This window comes from Aquarana catesbeiana, linkage group LG09 (genome assembly GCF_042186555.1).
Source record: "Aquarana catesbeiana isolate 2022-GZ linkage group LG09, ASM4218655v1, whole genome shotgun sequence".
NCBI lineage: Eukaryota > Metazoa > Chordata > Amphibia > Anura > Ranidae > Aquarana > Aquarana catesbeiana.
This window is the reverse complement of record NC_133332.1, coordinates 68,887,525-68,904,616: the sequence shown is the minus strand read 5'-3', so window position 1 is coordinate 68,904,616 and position 17,092 is coordinate 68,887,525. Positions and strand designations below refer to the sequence as shown.

General features: G+C 44.1%; 1 protein-coding gene across 3 annotated transcripts in view; it reads left to right on the top strand.

Moving 5' to 3' along the window:
- The window catches only part of MAP4K1 (mitogen-activated protein kinase kinase kinase kinase 1), a 353,135-nt gene that overhangs the window by 118,159 nt on the left and 217,884 nt on the right, over nucleotides 1–17,092 (top strand). The window contains exon 2 of one of the 3 annotated variants that reach the window (XM_073598728.1): nucleotides 4,982–5,107. In XM_073598728.1, coding sequence (XP_073454829.1) covers nucleotides 5,057–5,107 — 51 coding nt within the window. In that variant the 5' untranslated portion in view covers nucleotides 4,982–5,056. Of the gene's footprint in view, nucleotides 1–4,981; nucleotides 5,141–17,092 lie in introns of those variants that run through there. The other 2 variants (XM_073598727.1, XM_073598730.1) reach the window with 2 other exon arrangements.

Here is a 17,092-nt window from a genome sequence, read left to right as displayed (position 1 = left end):
GTCTGCCAGCACCCACCGATTGTTAGGCAGAGAAGCAGAACTGTGAACTGCCTATGTAAACAGGGAATAAATTCCATCTCTTCCCCTAGTAAAACACTGGCTAGGCACGCATTTAACCCTTTGATCGCCCCTGATGTTAACCCCTTCCCAGTCAGTGTAATTAGTACAGAGACAGTGCATATTTTTTAGCACTGATTACTATATCAGTGTCACTGGTCCCCAAAAAGTGTCACACTGTCCGCCGCAATATCACATTCCCGCTATAATGCTGCGTACACACGACCGGACTTTCCGGCAGAAAAGGTCCGACGGAATCATTTCATCGGATATCCCGATCGTGTGTGGGCTTCATTGGTCTTTTCCTTTAAAAAATTCTGATGGACCTAGAAATAGAACATGTTTTAAATCTTTCCGACGGAATCAATTCCTATTGGGAAAACTGTTCGTCTGTATGCTATTCCGACTGAGCAAAAACGACGCAAGGGCAGCTATTGGCTACTGGCTATTTAACTTCCATTTTCTCGGACTTTGGTGTGATCGCGTGTATGCAAGTCCGTTTCAGCGGAACTCCGTCAGAAAAACGGTCAGAGTTTATTCTGATGGAAAAAAACGGTCGTGTGTACGCGGCATAAGTCGCTATTACTACTGAAGAAAAGAATATATATATATATATATATATATATATATATATATATATATATATATATATATATCATAGCTTGTAAACGCTATAACTTTTGTGCAAACCAATCAATTAATGCTTATCGGAATTTTTGTTTACCATAAATATGTAGCAGTATACATATTGGCCTAAATTTATTTTTTATTGGATATGTTTTATAGCCGAAAGTAACTATTTTTTTTTTTGCCAAAATGATCTGTCTTTTTTTGTTTTATAGCGCAAAAAATAAAAAAACTGCAGGAGGTGATCAAATACCACCAAAAGAAAGCTCTATTTGTCAGAAAAAAGGGGATAAAATTTGTATACATTGTCGCATGATCGCGCAATTGTCAGTTAAAGTAACGCAATGCCGTATCGCAAAAAATGGCCTGGTCATGGAGGGGGGTAAATCTTCTGGAGGTCAAGTGGTGGTGGTGGTGGGGGGGTTCCATGCAAAATTGCTGTTTCGGTTATTGTTAGACACTGGAGAGTTAACCCATCTGACAATTTCTCAAAAATCTGTTACTCGATCAATGAGCAATTAAGGGCTCGTTCACACCATAAAATTCTCCATAGGCGATGCTTTAAACGTCTTTACAGGTTACCAGTTTAGAGTTACACAGGAGGTCTGGTGCTAGAATTATTGCTTTTCCTCTGACGTTTGCGAAAATACCTCACATGTGTGGTGTGTTCACCATTTACATATGTGTGCGGGAGTAACGTACGCTTTCGCATTTGTCTGTAAGCACGGTGAGACCACCCGTTTTTTTTATTTTACACCTTTTTTTGCACTAACTTTATTGCTGTCACATGGGATGAAAAACATCCCTTGTGACAGTATGGGCGGTGACAGGTCCTCTTTATGGAGAGATCTAGGGTTTGGCTGCTTTCCTGGCCGCTAGTGGTCAGGTAAACAGAGAGGCGGGTCCGGAAGTGACAAACTACTCGTCGCTCTCAATTTCCGGGATTACCGAGAGAGAGGAACAACGCCAGTTCCTCTCTCTCTCTCTGTACAGGGCAGCCATCGCCGCATCGCTCCTGGGCACCGCGATGGGATAGGAGAGCCCGGGAGAGGTGGTGGCGGAAGGGGGTCTAATTAGCCACTCTGATCACTTCTGCATGAAAGAGAATCGGCGGCTGAAAAGAAGGATACCGGGATGATGCCTGTAGGTGCAGGCATATCATCCCAGTATAACCACTGAAACCCAAGGATGTCCATGTACATACCTTGGATGGCAAGTGGTTAAAGAAGAACTAAACTTGTTGATTTAACAGTTTAAAAAAACGGTTACATTCCCGACATGCCGGGAATGCCAACTGTCACATTTGCTTGCCAGTGGCGGCTGGTGCTCAAAATTATTGGGGGGCGCAAACAAACTGAACAAGAACAAACAAAAAAAAAAAAAACAACATCAAGCGCAGTCACTGTGCCCATCAAACGCAGCTACTGTGCCCATAAATTGCCACCACTGTGCCAAATGCTGCCAGTGTGCCAATCAATTGCTGCCACTGTGCCCATTAATTGTGTAAAAGAAAAACAATAAATGGTGTTGCGCTCCAAAATAAATTATAAAGTGCTAATAAGTGACACAATAATCATGTATCAAGTAAAAATTAATATGTAGTATGTTAAAGCGTTTTATTTGTGGCAAAAAGTCAAAGACAATAAGGGTACTCACATTTAAAAAAGTGTAAACATGCACAGTATGAAAACGAGCAGCGAGTTTGCGGCCAGGACGTCACTTCTGGTGTCCAAGTATCCTACGCGTGTCGTCACAGTCACGGGACTTCGGATGAGATAAAACGCTTTAACATACTACACTATAGAGGTTCCCTGCTTTTGCGGAATTTCCCCCATTTATGTCGAGCTTGCTCACCTGAGCAGATTGTGTTGCTGACTAAGTCAAGGGGAAAAGGGAACCCAGAGGAAGCAGTTATCAGGCTCTAGATATACCGGAACCCCCCCTGGAAGGAAAGCGGATTGGACCCCCCTCCTTTGAGTGATCATCTACCCCTTTACTCTGATATGCTGATTACCTTACAGCAGTAAGGTAAGAAGGTAGCACACCCACGGGTGTTATACACACCGAACATTTCAAACATTTCAAACAGTGAAGTCACAGCGCCACCTGTTGATGTTATATAGCACTTTTTCTCTGCACCTGCACTTTCTGTCTTTTGGAAGTTTTTACTTCTTTCAGATTTTGATTGATTTGCACCATTTGCACTTTATTCATTTACATGGACCATTGTTGAATTTTACTTTTGTATGCATTTCGTATTTTCACATATGATTACCTCAAGGCACTAATGTATTTCACCTATCGTATTTTTACTTGATACATGATTATTGTGTCACTTATTAGCACTTTAAAAGTTATTTTGGAGCACAACACTGTTTATTGATTTTTTACACATACATTACTCTGGGTAGTGTTTGACCCTCACAGTGTCTGCTGCATTAAAGATTGTTTTCATTATACTTCCTATTAGCGTGGGAATACCTACCATTACATTGTGCCCCATCAATTGCCGCCAGTGTGCCCCATCAATTGCCGCCAGTGTGCCCCATCAATTGCCACCAGTGTGCCCCATCAATTGCCACCAGTGTGCCCCCCCCGCCCGGTACTTACCTGTCTCCGCGCTTTCCTCCACGCTCCGAGTCCTCATGTCTTCTCCCGTCCTCTGCTATGATTGGACGCCTGATAGGCATCCAATCACAGCGCCTGTCGCTTCAGCCAATCAGGTGACAGGGTAACCAGACCCGAGCATCCTGATTGGCTGAGAGGCGGGTCAGTGTTAGGGAAGCGATGTATTCGCTTCCCTAACACAACACTGTGTAAACAGTGAAAGCACAGCATTGCGCCAATTTGGAAGCCTATGGCTCTAATCAGGACACCTATCCAAAAACACCCCCGCCGCTGTAATTCAGGTGCCTGGCGCCCGACAAGGGGCCGGACACTGAAATAGGGGGTGGCAGCGGTGGCAATAGATAGATTCATGCACTGCATGAATCTATCTATTGGTGATAGACAGGTGCAGGAGAGAGGGAGCGGCGCTCCTGCTCCCTTTATGGACGCACCGCCACTGTTGCTTGTGCTCTCAACCAAACTGTCAAACCATCAAATGGCTGGTGTCATAACTGATCACATGTGCAGCACCATGGCTGTTGCGGATCAAACAGAAGCTAAGATGCCAGCTTCCTTGGCTGAAAATGAGAGCAGAGTTTAGTTCCGCTTTAAATTCTGCCGGGGGGAAAATTCTGACCAGGACACTATCTGCATGGAGTTTGCATGTTCTCCCTGTGCTTGCGTGGGTTTCCTCCCACACTACAAAGACATGCTGCCTTGCGTTGGTGGTGCAGTGGTGAGCATAGCTGCCTTCCCATCAGCTGACCCGGGTTCAATTCCTGGCCAACGCCATCTCCAATACTTGGAGTCCTCAGAGAGAAAAGCGCTATACAAGGTCAATGCTGAGTATATATAAGCGGTGGAATAAAGAATGAAGCGAATGTGTGGTATGTTTGAGGAAGAAAATGTTCCCCCTGAATCTATAGAAGGTGAACCCAGCAACTGATAGAAGATGCTTAGGCTGTACTCACACCTAGGCCTTCCGGATCACGGGCGGATTTACTGCGATTCCCGAATTGCTGGAAAACACGGGACACGCTTGTGATCCCGTACATTCAAGGTGTCTCGGGGTGTTCGGGGTGAGGTGGGTGGTCCCTCAGGGTGTTTGGGAAGAGGGGGATGGGCCCTTGGGGTGCTGTGGATTGGTACAGTGGGCACCACGCTTGGCTGGGATGAGGGCGTGAACGGTGTCATGTTCTCCTCTCACATGTTGCCCTGCCACCCCATCGATAGAAGAAGGTCAGACTTATTCCTGTCTGGGGGTTGTATCTATAATGTTGTCACACTATGGGGGAGGGGGCTTTCTATTATACCCGCTCCTATGCTGACAATCCCTGTACAGCACACCTGCCTCTGCCTCCTCGGGGGGGGGGGGGGGGGGGTGTATCTCCAGTGTTGGTTCCTCCGCTCTTCTCAGTGCTGGGAGACACCACAATCTCATCTCTGGTATCCTATTAGGACAGAGCTGATTGGCCCAGTGCTGTCACCTGACCAGGTCACACACTCCTCCATTCCTTTAAATGAGAAGGTATTTCCTTCAGCTACACACTGGAGTGGGTGAGGGGGGGAGGGATGAGTGAAGGAAAGGGGAGTGTACATTGGGGTGTAGGGAGGTCAAGGTGAACTCCGCTGTTGAAGTGAAGAATGTCTTCATAGAGTAATGTAACATTTTCCTTCCATTCTACTGCAGGTTCCATCATGTCTGTGCAGTTCACCGTCCCTCTGGCCTTCTGAGACCTCCTGAAGACTGGTGGTGTGGGGCAGTATGTGGTCCAGGAGTTCCAGCCTGCGTGGCAGCTGCCATCCCAGCTCAGTGGTGAGACCTTCTATAATCCCGTGTCCTTCTATGGTATGTCCTACACCCTTCTCCTTTGATCTGTGCCCCTTCTTCTCTGGTCCCTGCCCTTCTTCTCTGGTCCTTGCACTTCTTCTCTGATCCTCGCCCTTCTTCTCTGATCCTCGCCCTTCTTCTCTGTTCCCTGTCCTTCTCTGTTCCTCACCTTTCTCTGGTTCTTATCATTCTTCTCTGGTCCTCACCCTTCTCTGGTCCTCACCCTTCTCTGGTCCTCAACCTTCTTCTGGTGTTATCGGTGTCACTGGTAAAACTGAACTGAATGGGTATAGTGAATGGCAGGACACCACACACCCCCTCAATTGTCTAGATTTACAATAAAGTTTCAAATACAAAAATCCTTTATTGCTGCAGACCTCAGCACAGTATCTCACAAAATTGAGTAGACCCCTCACATTTTTGTAAATATTTTATTCTATCTTTTCATGTGACAACACTGAAGAAATGACACTTTGCTACAATGTAATTAGTGAGTGTACAGCTTGTTTAACAGTGTAAATTTGCTGTCCCATCAAAATAACTCAACACACAGCCATTAATGTCTAAACCGCTGGCAACAAAAGTGAGTACACCCCTAAGTGAAAATGTCCAAATTGGGCCCAAAGTGTCAATATTATTTCCCAGCACTGCCTTAACCCTTTTGGCCATAGAGTTCACCAGAGCTTCACAGGTTACTATTGGAGTCCTCTTCCACTCCTCCATGACGACATCACAGAGCTGGTGGATGTTAGAGACCTTGCGCTCCTCCACCTTCCATTTGAAGATGCCCCACAGATGCTCAATAGGGTTTAAGTCTGGAGACATGCTTGACCAGTCCATCACCTTTACCCTCAGCTTCTTTAGCAAGGCAGTGGTCTTCTTGGAGGTGTGTTTGGGGTAGTTATGTTGGAATACTGCCCTGCGGCCCAGTCTCCAAAGGTAGGGAATCATGTTCGGCTTCAGTATGTCACAGTACATGTTGGCATTCATGGTTCCCTCAATGAATTGTAGCTCCCCAGTGCTGGCAGCACTCATGCAGCCCCAGACCATGACACTCCCACCACCATGCTTGACTGTAGGCAACACACACTTGTCTTTGTACTCCTCACCTGGGTGCTACCACACACAATTGACACCAAATAAGTTTATCTTGGTTTCATCAGACCACAAAACATGGTTCCAGTAATCCATGTCCTTAGTCTGCTTGTCTTCAGCAAACTGTTTGCAGGCTCCTTTTTAGAAGAGGCTTCCTTCTGGGACGACAGCCATGCAGGCCAATTTGATGCAGTGTGTGGCGTATGGTCTGAGCACTGACAGGCTGACCCCCCCAGCCCCCCACCCCTTCAACCTCTGCAGCAATGCTGGCAGCACTTATACGTCTATTTCCCAAAGACAACCCTTGGATATGACGCTGAGCACGTGTACTCAATTTCTTTGGCCGGTTCTGAGTGGAACCTGTCCTGTTAAACCGCTGTATGGTCTTGGCCACCATGCTGCAGCTCAGTTTCAGGGTCTTGGCAATCTTCTTATAGCCTAGGCCATCTTTATGTAGAGCAACATTTCTTTTTTTTTAGATCCTCAGAGAGTTCTTTGTCATGAGGTGCCATGTTGAACTTCCAGTGACCAGTATGAGAGCCATAACACCACATTCAACACACCTGCTCCCCATTCACACCTGAGACCTTGTAACACTAACTAGTCACATGACATTGGGGAGGGAAAATGGCTAATTGGGCCCAATTTGAAATTTTCACTTAGGGGTGTACTCACTTTTGTTGTCAGCGGTTTAGACATTAATGGCTGTGTGTTGAGTTATTTTGAGGGGACAGCAAATTTACACCGTTATACAAGCTGTACACTCACTACTTTACATTGTAGCAAAGTGTCATTTCTTCAGTGTTGTCACATGAAAAGATATAATAAAATATTTACAAAAATGTGAGGGGTGTACTCACTTTTGTGAGATACTGTACAGCACACTGCATCTGTTAGGGCTCATTTACACTAGTGGGTGGGGTGCAGTAAAACATCCCCCCTATTGCTACCCCCTTTGGCTGCAGGGGCAATAGCCAGGGGTATACACATGTCACTGACATGTTGCTTTGCAGGAATTATACCCCCTTTCACTTTCATTTAAGTGAATGGGGTCACTTTGCAACCGCCCCTCAACTATGAGCAATGAGTGTCATTGTGGTGTGCTGGTTTGGGGGTAAAGCAGGGAGTGAAGAGGTAAGTAAATAGCAAGCTGGTCCAAACTGACTATTTAACCGCTTGCCGACCGCCCACCATACATAAAGTACGGCAGGGCGGCCGCTTTGTGCCAGATTTCATACCAATACATGATCTGACACTTCTGGGTCTGGGGATTGCGCGCACCGCCGGCAACCTGGAAGGTACCGCAGACTCGATGTCTGCCGGCACCTGCTGATTATACAATACACAGGCAGAACGGCGATCTCCCTATGTAAACAAAGCTGATCACTGTTCTGTTAGAAGGTAAGGTAGTGATCCTGTGTGTCTGCAAAGCAGGAAAATAGATCAATGCCTTCCCCTAGTCCAAGCACCTCCCCCACAGTGAGAAAGCACAGGCTAGGAACACATTTAACCCTTTGATCGCCCCTGATGTTAACCCCTTCCCTGCCAGTGTCATTAGTACAGTGACAGTGCATATTTTTAGTACTGATGACTGTATTAGTGTCACTGGTCCCCAAAAAAGTGTTAAAAGTGTTGGTTAGTGTCTGATTTGTCTGCCATAATATAGCAGTCAAGTCGCTGATCGCTGCCATTACTTGTAAAAATAAATATATCCCATAGCTTGTATAATCTATAACTTTTGTGCAAACCAATCAGTGTACATTTATTGGGATTATTTTTTAATTTTTTACCAAAGACATGAAGCAGAATACATATTGGAATAAATTGATGAAGAAATTTGATGTTTTACATTTTTTTTATTGGATGTTTTATAGCAGAAAGTAAAAAATATAGTTTTTTTCTTCAAAATTACCAGTCTTTTTTTGTTTGTTTGTTCATAGTGCAAAAAATAAAAACTGCAGAGGTGATCAAATACCATCAAAAGAAATCTCTATTTTTGGGAAAAAAGGACATCAATTTTATTTGGGAACATCGTCGCACGACTGCGCAATTGTCAGTTAACCACTTTCTGACCAGCCGCCGTCATTATACTGCCGCAGGTCGGCACGATCCTGCGAACCGTCATAGCTGTACGTCGGCCCACGGGATTGATATAGCAGACACGCGCCCGCTGCACAGCGGGGGTGCTGATGCTCGTGGCCGATGGTTGCGATGACCGCCGGCCACGAGCGATCGCGAGCACAAGGGACAAAACACGGAAGTGTGTGTGTAAACACATAAATCTGTGTTTTGTTCTGAGAGGAATGGCAGATCGTGTGTTCCTATTAGCTAGGAAACACGATCTGTCACTTGCTCTAGTCAGTCCACTCCCTCTTCAGTTAGAATCATCTCCCAGGGAACACAGTTAACCCCTTGATCGCCCCCTAGTGTTAATCCCTTCACTGCCAGTGACATTTTTACAGTAATCAATGCATTTTTATAGCACTGATCGGTGTATTAATGCCAATGGTCCCAAAAATGTGTCAAAATTGTCCGATGTGTCTGCCATAATGTCGCAGTCACGATAAAAATTGCAGATCGCCACCATTACTAGTAAAAAAATAAAATAATAATAAAAATGCTATAAATCTAGCCTCTATTTTGTAGACGCTATAACTTTTGCGCAAACCAATCAATATATGTTTATTGCGATTTTTTTTACCAAAAATATGTAGAAGAATACATATCGACCTAAACTGAGAAAAAAATGTGCTTTTTTTTTAATAAAAAATGAGGATATTTATTACAGCAAAAAGTACAAAATATTGTGTTTTTTCAAAATTGTCGTTCTTTTTTTGTTTATAGCGCAAATAATAAAAACCGCAGAGGCGATCAAATACCACCAAAAGAAAGCTCTATTTGTGGGAAAAAAAGGACGTCAATTTTGTTTGGGTGCAGCGTCTGAGGACCGTGCAATTGTCAGTTAAAGCGACGCAGTGCCGAATCGCAAAAAGTGCTCTGGTGAGGAAGGGGGTAAATTCTCCCCGGGCTGAAGTGATTAAAGTAATGCAGTGCCATATAGCAAAAAATGGCCTGGTCATGAAGGGGGGTAAATCTTCCGGTGGTCAAGTGGTTAAACTTCACTAAAACCCGGATTTAGGCTTTAACAGAGCAAAAAAGGGATAAGTAGGAGAAATAGGTTGTTAGTGGTTTGTATGCCCTTTAGAATGGTGGATTTATGAAATGTTAATATAGACAGCTTTATCACAGGCCCTGCCTCCCATCCTGCAGGGGGCATGTCACCCCTCCCCCATAATCGATAATAAATGCATTTCTGTTTTCATGGTGTAATCCCATAATCTGATTGGTCACAATAGTAGAGTGGGAGTGGTTTAGATCCCTCTTTTCTTTTTATTATCAAATTTTTATTTATTTTCCATTATATACATTACTTCATACTTTAAATCTACAATACTCGAGTTTATCCAAATAAATACATTTTATCTTAACAATTAAGAATTCTTAACAATTCTTCCCCCTTTCAAACACAAAAAAAAAAAATCCCAATAAAATTTAAACGTTTCCTTCCCCCTTCCCCTTTCCTTATTTCTCCCACCCCTACACCAATAGTGCTCCCTCCCCCACTTGTCTCATCTCTTCCTCTAGATATAGTGTTTCCATTGTGCTCCACACTTCCCTTCCAAATCCACCAAATTTAAAAGACATTCTGTCCTTGTGAGAGAAGAAAAAACAAAAAACAAAAAAAAACCTCAGTCTGTACAAAAAATTCTTGTTTAGAAGGCTACTAAGCCAATTCAAATCACTTTTAAGCGTCAACCTTAAAGCGGAGTTCCACACAAAAATGGAACTTCCGCTTTTTGGAACCCTCCCCCCCTCCGGTGTCACATTTGGCATCTTTCAGGGGGGTGCAGATACCTATCTATGCCTCTTCCTGTCCCTCCGCGCTGTCTCCTGGGAAACACACAGGTCCCAGGAGATAGTGGGGACCAGTTACGACGCGCAGCGCGACTCGCGCAATGCTTCACTTCCTGATTCCCTCACCTAGGATGGCGGCGGCAGCTGCCGAGAGTCGATCGGCGTCGGCTGCCGACATCGCTGGACCCTGGGACAGGTAAATGGCCATTTAATAAAAGTCAGCGGCTGCAGTATTTGTAGCTGCTGGCTTTTAAATTTTTTTTTGTTAGGTGGACTCCCTCTTTAATATCCCCCCAAAAAAAAGGAAAACTATATGAGGCTTCTATGAGCCATACATCCTTCATGGTCATGGAGTAAATATACCATCTTCTCTTTACTATATCTATTCAGACTATCCCTTCTCTTCTGTGCCCCCCTTCCTACCTAAGTGTTCTATCCCTTCCCATTTCCCCACCCCTTATCCCTTCCCCGTATTCAACCCCACTCAGAAATAAAAAAAAAACAGTGAAAAAAACTAGTAAGGAAGAAGAGGAAGAGGAAAAAAAAAAAAATTTCAGCAAATTTATATTTATCCCCCCCCCCCCCCCCCGGGACACCCACGATCGAACCCAGAGACCACACTACTCTTTACAGCATTACTCTATCTAATCTCTTTCAAGCAGCGCACCCATCCTGCCCATGTTTCAATGTTTTTATCTTTCTTGTCTTTCACTGCATGCACCCATCTTTCAGGCCTCCATTATTAAGTTGACCTTTTTCTTCCAGTCCGCCAAGGTTGGACTTCTAGTTTGTTTCCATAGCCTAGGTATTAATGATTTGGCAGCATTTAGCAAGTGTGGAATAACACTGTTCTTTTAAGCTCTAACAGACATTGAAGTTCCATGAAACAGATCCTGAACTGGTGCCACGACTCCGCAAAGAAAATATGGGTCCCCTTAGAGCAGATAATGGTAGGCAGGAAGCTGGCCGGAATCCCATGGATTCCGGGTACAGACAGGGGTCTCTCAAAATGGACGTCACCATTAACAAAGAGCACACTCTTAATTTGGGATAAATTAAATCAATCAGGAGACTATGCTCCTTGGATATCCCCTCTGACCCCATTGGAGGGGTACCCATGGTTTCCTCCAGGGGAGGAGGTGGGATTTTTTGGAGCTTGGGGGAGGGATGGGGATATGACATGTGGAAAATTTGCCCCTCATGGAACATTAACCCCCCTGCGAGATCTGATATCGAAAATGGGGAGGATACCTATGGAGGAGTGGAGATACCATCAATTTGGGTGCTTTTTTCAAGGGACTTAAACCCGGGATGAAACCAGTGAGTTCTCTTACTGCTTTCGAATCCATGTGTGTAAATATACCCTTTGAAAGACACTTGATGTCACAGATGTATAGATTGATTCTCGCGACACAAAACCAAACGGTTCCATACTTTATTAGAGGATGGGAAGGAGGTCATAATCTTACCACAGCACAAATGAAGAAATTCATTAACTTGACGCACTCTACGTCTATAAGCTCACAGATTCAAGAAATGTCATATACATTTTTTACTAGGTGGTATTGGACCCCAGTTAAGATAGCAAAGAAGTTCCTGACGGCAGACGCCAGATGCTGGAGAGGGTGCGGACAGAAAGGCACCTTTCTCGACCTGTGGTGGTCTTGCCCTAAGATTAAGGTATTCTGGGAAGCAATCGCTTCTTGGGTTGAAAGGTTATCTCCCGGACCAATAGAGGTGACGCCCTGGAACTTTTTGTTTCATGGTTTAGATCCCTCTGACAAGTCTTTATCACTGTCTGGGGTCCCCATAGTGGAGATTTAGTCCTCACTTTCTCTGGGGTCAGAAAGGCAGGAAGTGAGCAGAATTTCTCCCATAGCAATAAATAAGGGTGAAGGAGCATCTACTCTACACACAGCGGCCATCTTGGATTACAGAGTCTCTTTCTAGGGATAAATGTTTTTGGGGACCACTAGGATTCCCCCAAATGGTTACAAGGGAACCCATACTGAGAGAAATATGTAGGCTGCCATTGCTGATCGCCTTCTAAAAATGCTATATTCCTGGCTGGCTCTGGCTTCCATGCTTTCTGCATCACTGCATGTTCATTTAGAACTTCTTCCCAATCAGTGATGGAGAACAGACAAAAAGCAATGGATCAGACTGACAGCCAGGCAACGAGTAGATCCAGTCTCTGTATTCTCCCATAATAAACAATCCAGGGGCTGTACAAGACGCCCCCCACCCCACTACCCTCATAGCAAATACTCTAATTTCTTCACTCAACCTCTGATTGGTTGCTATTGGTTACATGTATGTATACTTGTTCTGGAGAACATAGGGCCCTATATATGAAATGTCAGCTAAAAAGGTAAACAACCTTGTTGTCATAGCAACCATTTTGTTTACAAACCTGAGCTGTAAAAAAAAAACATCCTCCCACTGTCTATTTTACAGCTCACATGTGTAAACAAACCATATGCTGTGGCAACAAGGTTGTTTGGATATAGAAAAACAAAAAAACATAAGGGCCCTCTACATGAGAGATTAGCTAGAAAGGTAAACAACACTGTTGCCATAGCAACCAGTTTGTTTACTTGTTTACAAACTAAAAAGGTTTGTCAGCTAAAAGGTAAACAAGCTTGTTGTCACCTGAGCTAAAAAAAAAAAAAACACATCCTCCCGCTGTCTGTTTTACAGCTCAGATTTGCAAACAAGTAAACAATCGGTTACTATGACAACAACCTTGTTTACCTTTTAGCTGGTAACACCGTGCATTACATCATGAAATCAATATCCAGATTTGTTATAAACGTAAAAAAAAACAAAAATACAGTCCTTGAAAATGTTCATCCACAAAATTCCATGTTATTGTATTTATCAAAGGTCATCCCATCCCCTGTGCTTTTAAAAAAGTGATCCTTAAAATTCAATATAAAAAGTGCTCCCCCGCCAGTGATGGTGCTAATGCCCCTACCCCCAGAACCCTGAGGACCCCTGGGCCAATCACACGTTATTCTATCACCAAAAACCACCAAATCAGCGTTTCTTCATCCAGATATATTCTCCCCCCCCTCGATGGATTTCCACCAATCACCCAAAAAGGAAATGACAAGGTCATTGTACAACATGCTTTTATTAATAAATCCCCTTTAGAAGCTCCTCCCACAATCTATATGCTTCCACATTCCAGTGCCCAGACCGGCACCAGCTCCATCAGCAGATTTCTAACCATTAATATCCTCCAAGTAGTTCCCCCAGCACCGCCATTCCTCCCACCATCTTCCCTCTCTATGCAAACTATTCTCTTTTCACTCTCATTTCTTTCTTTTGGCTTTTTAATAAAATGACATTTAAATATTAAATGGCCCAATGAGTAACTGCTTGTCTTTGGCAGACTAAGATGTTCCTACGAGTCCAGCTTAATCCACATGCAGTGCAGCATAGAAGCTGTTACATTGTACAGAAACATACAACAAGAAGCTGCAGTCCCACCACAAGTTAGAGGAATTAAGTGTTTAGCTCTTCTGCCTGGCAGCACCGGGGTCGCTACTTCAATTCCTAACCACAGCGCCACCTGCCTGGAGTTTGCATGCTCTCCCTGCTCCTGCGTGGGTTTCCTCCGTGGACTCCAGTTTCCTCCCACACTACAAAGACATGCTGGGAGGTACATTGGCCCTAGTATGTGTATGAATGTGAGTTAGGGAGATTAGATTGTAAGCTCCTTGGGGGCAGGGACTGTTGTGACTGTACAATATACAGGATGGAAATAGATGACTGAGCACAGCTGCAATGTCTTCTGTACTGACTGATCATTATCACATGGCCTACCTGTTGGATTGGCTTTGCAGACTCCTCTTATCCGTTGCCGATACCTGCAGGTTTCCTGCCAATCCCCTGGACAGGTTTGTTGGTGGCGGGGGTCCTCTGGGCTTGTACGGCCCTCTATGGAGACACCAATTACACAGCGAAACCCTTTATCTCCATAAATTGTGGGGAGCCCCCTCTAAGAAAATTTTCCTTCCATCTTCTGCAGCTTTGGGAAGGTTTGTGGTTTGCGGGGACTCATCTTAGGAAGGTCCAGTATTCATTGATCAGAGCCATAGACATCCCCTGTCTGCTCACATTCACAGCACATTATACAGCTATTCATACTCAGGAGTAAAGGAGAGAAAGAACTTTCCTCCAACATTTCCATCCAAAGAAAACATGCGCACTTTACACATGTCTGTCCGCTTCTAATAAAACGTTTTTGTGTGGTGGTCACCAATAAAAAATGGAAATATGGCAGAACACGGCATGCCGCGGTGACAACTTTTCACCATATCAGTCTCCGGTCACATCTGCGCGCTCCGGTAATGCGCACAGAAATGCATGTTTCCACGCAATCCCAGAACAGTGCCATTTATTGTAAATGTCCCCCCAAACGTCAGAGCCCAATACAACAAATGTGGCAAAATGCGTGGGAAATAAAACAAAGCGGAATGCGTCATGAGCTACTTTGTCACGCTTGTGGGGCATAGGGCAACACACTGAAATCAATGGGGGGCGCTATGCTTGTTGGGTGTTTGCCATCCAGGTGTATGTCAGAGGTGTGACTGGGGCCTTCATCATTTCACAAACTATGGAAGGCTGGGAGAGCAGAAATCAGCAAAAATCTCCAACAGTGAAAGGGTTCAAATGAATATCTGAGCGCTCAGCCCCCCCCCCCCCCCCATAGCTCCATGTGTAATGTGCTGCACCCTCTTTTATACTGAGTCCCCACCATCCCCCACATACCATGTGTTTTTGAATCATGTAGTGCCACCTTGAGGCCAAGGTGGAAACTGCAGGTAACTCTATTTAGAATATATAAATTGAAAAAATAAAAATGAAAACATGCGGGTTCCCTTCCTTCTCTACTCTAAATTACTAACCCAGAACAAGTATGTATGTACGCAATAAATATATTTTCAATCATTCTAACTCACCACTTTTATAAAAAAATGTTTTTTGATTTTGACCATGTTCTTATTGTAGACATTTCCCATCACTTCCTGTCCATATAAGACCAATGTTGGGGGGATTCTGTAAAAAAATGGCACTTTTTGCATAATAATCAGGCTCAAATTATTCCAGAATGTGTTTTATTAGGAATTCTAAACCACAGAGATGATACCAAGGGAACGATGGACAACACTGTTTCATTGCACCAATAAAGTGATAAGATTTACAAAAACTACCTACGTTCTGCCCCTTGATACAGCAAAGGGGGGACACACTATTAAATTTTTTTTTTTTTATTAAGGTTGAACTCTAGAGCAGGGGTCTCCAAACTACGGCCCACCCGGCCTGCAACACTTTTAAGAATCAAGGTTAGCAATGGCTGCCTCTGCCTCATCCTTCCCCCAACCTGCACCCTGACTCTGTAAGGAGGGACACTGCTGGGGACCCTAATGTAAAGGTGGGACTCCAATCAGGGCCTTAATGTAAAGGGGAGGGCTGATGTAAGGGGAGGATTCTGATGTAAGAGGGACTATGATGGGGACCTTGATGTAATTAGGGGACCCCTATGTAAGGGGGGACTCTGAGATAGGGTTGGATTTTAATGGACACTTTGATATAAGGGGTGACTCTAATGGGGACATTGATGTAAAGGGGGCGGAGACTGTATTGACAACTCTAAAGTAAGGGAGGGACTCTGCTGTGGATTCTGATGTAAAGGGGGCGCTTATAGGGACCCTGATGTAGAAGGCAATCTAATGGGGACCCTGATGTAGAAGGCAATCTAATGGGGACCCTGCTGTAGAAGGCAATCTAATGGGGACCCTGATGTAAGGGAAGGCAGCTGACTTCCGTGTTCAGACCTAAACCCTGTTTATTTTTTATATTATTTTTTATTTTATATTATTTTTTAATATATGCTATATTTAGTATATATATACATACACAGTGGTACCTTGGATTACGAGCATAATTTGTTCCAGAAGAATGCTTGTAATCCAAAGCAAAGCACTCGTATATCAAAGTAAGTTTCCCCATGGTCAATGGAAACTCAGATAATTCGTTCCACAATGACTTCTATTGTATGCAGTACCGAATGTGTCCAGAGGTGGGGGGGTGCTGGAGACACTCAGAAACCTCTCGGAGCCCCTCGGATGCACCCGGAAACACTCGGGAATGGAGTGTTTCTGAGTGGCTCTGAGTGCATCTGAGCGGCTCCAAGAGTCACCGGCACCCCCGCACCTCTGGCCAAATGCGGTACTGCATACTGCAGAGGCTTGAATCCGGCTCATTTTTCGAGACAAGGCTCGCAAACCGATTCAGGATTTTTAAAAAATAACAGCTCGTATTGTGAAACGCTCCTTAACCGCGTTACTCGCAATCCGAGGTATTACTGTGTATATATATATATATATATATATATATATATATATATATATATATATATATATACAGTCAGGCCCATAAATATTGGGACATCGACACAATTGTAATCTTTTTGGCCCTATACACCACCACTATGATTTGAAATGAAACAAACAAGATGTGCTTTAACTGCAGACTTTCAGCTTTAATTCAAGGGTATTTACATCCAAATCAGGTCAACGGTGTAGGAATTACAACAGTTTGTATATGTGCCTCCCACTTTTTAAAGGATCAAAAGTAATGGAACAGATTAACAATCATCCATCAAACTTTCACTTTTTAATACTTGGTTGCAAATCCTTTGCAGTCAATTACAGCCAGAAGTCTGGAACGCATAGACATCACCAGATGCTGGGTTTCATCTCTGGTGATGCTCTTCCAGGCCTCTACTGCAACTGTCTTCAGTTCCTGCTTGTTCTTGGGGCATTTTCCCTTCAGTTTTGTCTTCAGCAAGTGAAATGCATGCTCAATCGGATTCAGGTCAGGTGATTGACTTGGACATTGCATAACGTTCCACTTCTTTCTCTTAAAAAACCCTTACGTTGCTTTCGC